The sequence below is a fragment of the Arachis ipaensis genome, chromosome B03 (genome assembly GCF_000816755.2).
Source record: "Arachis ipaensis cultivar K30076 chromosome B03, Araip1.1, whole genome shotgun sequence".
Lineage (NCBI taxonomy): Eukaryota > Viridiplantae > Streptophyta > Magnoliopsida > Fabales > Fabaceae > Arachis > Arachis ipaensis.
Window position 1 is genome coordinate 40,939,820 of NC_029787.2, and position 2,746 is coordinate 40,942,565.

The 2,746-nt window shown below is 34.2% G+C and overlaps 1 protein-coding gene across 1 annotated transcript in view; it reads right to left on the minus strand.

The window, feature by feature from the left end:
- Nucleotides 1-2,516, minus strand: part of LOC107630382 (translation machinery-associated protein 22) — a 3,449-nt gene extending 933 nt beyond the window's left edge. The window contains exons 1-6 of the mRNA XM_016333490.2: nucleotides 2,061-2,516; nucleotides 1,813-1,902; nucleotides 1,182-1,234; nucleotides 979-1,060; nucleotides 829-896; nucleotides 656-739 (exon numbers count right to left, since the gene is read on the minus strand). Of these exons, the coding sequence (XP_016188976.1) occupies nucleotides 656-739; nucleotides 829-896; nucleotides 979-1,060; nucleotides 1,182-1,234; nucleotides 1,813-1,902; nucleotides 2,061-2,208 (525 nt within the window). The 5' untranslated portion in view covers nucleotides 2,209-2,516. The remainder of the gene's footprint in view (nucleotides 1-655; nucleotides 740-828; nucleotides 897-978; nucleotides 1,061-1,181; nucleotides 1,235-1,812; nucleotides 1,903-2,060) is intronic.

The window sequence follows — 2,746 nt, forward strand, 5'->3', positions numbered from 1 at the left end:
TTCGATAGGGGTAAACTTGAAACTTGTTTTAATTGATAGAGACAAAATTGGATCAAATTAACGTCGTGTAGTTTTGAAAATATTTGAAAACATTCATGACAAAAAGTATTCTTTACCCAATAAAAAAATGTAAAACACTTTTTTGGGGAAGACCATTGTATTTGCTAAGTAGTTATGCATCAACATTACACAGGATTGTTAATACTAATAAATCCATTGGTCCAACTTATCAAGATAATTAGATGACTAAAAGAAAATAAACAAATGTTACAAGTTATAATAAAAGAAACAAGTAAAATGTCTTTGCTCCATTCAAAAGTTGTACCGTTTGTAAATGAAGTGTTCCATAAATCACATAGGTTGGCGTACAACACATTAACACTTTGAGACAAACTTTCTTTATTATGCATTCCTATAGCGACATTAAAACATCCAATAGCAAGTACCCTCTCTTCACAAATTAATGACAATTTGATAACAGACACTATGACTAAATCATGATAACAGTAAATTTTATTGGTTAGGCTACCTACATTACAGCCTTTAGATACGGCCCTTTACCGGACCCTGCTTTAGCAAGATACTTGTGCTACCCTTTATATTTCAACATACTAAATCAGAACTAAATAGCAAATTGGAAATCAAAGTCACTTACATCAGGCCATGTATCTGTAATGAACTCCACAATGTCATAAGATATATCCCCTTGAACATCAATTTGGTCTTTCTCAGTTGGACCCTGACACCAATGAATCCACAGTAGTATAAGATATCAATTACATCTATTAGACAACTATGACCACCACCTAAAAGCTAATAGTTATTCACCTTTACAACAGAAGCTCCTGTAGCAAACTTTTTACCAAGTTTCTTTGAAGCATCACTAAGCTTGACACCTGGGATGCAATAAAATAGAATGACTTAAATATTAATAGCATCTGTTAATGAGTGTCTTGAGATAATGAAGTTACAGCTTACCAAAAAGTTCTAGTCCTTTCACAGTCGTGATACATTTTCGTTTGTTACGAATGACTTTCTCAATAACAACCTCTTGCTTCTCCTGTAAAACAATGCAAATTAAGAACATATCAAATGATTGGAATGATGGCATTTAGTATAAATGATGGTGATGATTGATGAGAATCTTTTATTTGAGAGCGAAAAAAAATTCCAAGACATGCCTTTTTCTTTATCTTCCCACCAGGAAGACGCTTGACCTCTTCTTGCTTTGGTGCTAAATCATAACAATATAACATCAGCAGGACTTCAAAATGCTTTGGCTATAACCAATTGGGAAGCAGTACAAGAACAACATCCAATTTATCAAACTCGTGAAATAACGAAACTGAAATGAATATGATGGTAAGCAAAGCAAAATATTCAATTCACTGACATGTCAGGTCTGAAACTTCTAGAATGTTGACTTTATGAATTGCATTTCATAAGAAGAAAACTACCAGGCAAAAATACAAAAAGAAGGGTGGGGGTGGGGAGGGGGCCTTAATTCCATGTACACTTTTGTTCTTCATTTGAAAAAAGAAAATGAAATGGAATTCCGCGACATAATAATACTCATATCTAGACAAATGTACACAATGAAAATATGAGTGTTGTTCCAATCAAAACAATACCCAAAATAAGTGAAACGAAACACAAGTAACCATTGCATTTGCTTGCCAGAACTAATAACCATTTCTCAGAAATAAAAACACTAATCACAACTCTAATCTTCAACATCAAATAGCAATGCAGCAAAATAGATATATAAATAAATAAGCGAAGGGGAAAAGAAAAAACAAAAAAGAAGAAAACCTGAGGTAGCAGCTCCATCACTAGACCCCGAAGATATACCGGTACCTTGAAGCTTATCAGCAACTTTATCAGCATCCCTTTCATTCGTTTCTGCGCCGTCAAAATTAAAATGAACAAACAAATTCGAAGGAGTTAGGTTTCAAATTGAAAATAAATCAATTCACAGTGAATATATTGGGAAATTTGAATTGTAACTGCTGTTCAGGAAAAAATAAAATAAAAATTTAAAAATTGGAAAGATTGATTACCTTTGAGAAGATCGGGATATAGGTCAGGGAAGTTTTGGATCAACCAGGGTTTGCATTTTTCGAAATCGGGTCCGAATTCGCAGTATTCGGGTGGCATAGAGCACACGGGGCAGTACACTACCCGAACCGGTTGGGGTTTGTCTGCCATTGTTGATTGTGTTGTGCGGAGCAACGAAACCAGAAACCCTTCTTATGTGGTTCGCGTGATTGTACTGTGCGGAGTTCAGGGAGGAAAGAAAAGAAGAGGAGGAGGAATAGGGACTGAGTGAGGAAGAGGAATGAAACGGTGCGTTATGGTGACGCAGCTCTTCGAAAAGGCAATGCCTGATCAAATCTCAATACTCTAGAACCGCAAGGGCTTTTTGCTAACTGTAATAAGCAGACGTCGTCGTTTCGAGAACCCACAGGCCACAGCCAAACTGGCTAACATTTGTGTTGCAAGAAGAGTACTAATAAATGATTAAATTTAAAGACTTCAATCTCACGAAGTATAAGATGTTCTTTGTCCCCAAAAAAAAAAAGATATTTCGGTATTTAATAATTTTTTGTTAGGATAACGCAACTTTTTTGTTAAAGAATTTATTAAATAATAACAAAAATTAATTTTTTGTAATTTTTATAGGAGTTTTAAACTCCCACAAATTATTAATAAATTTATTTTTTTAAAAAAATCTTATTTATGATGA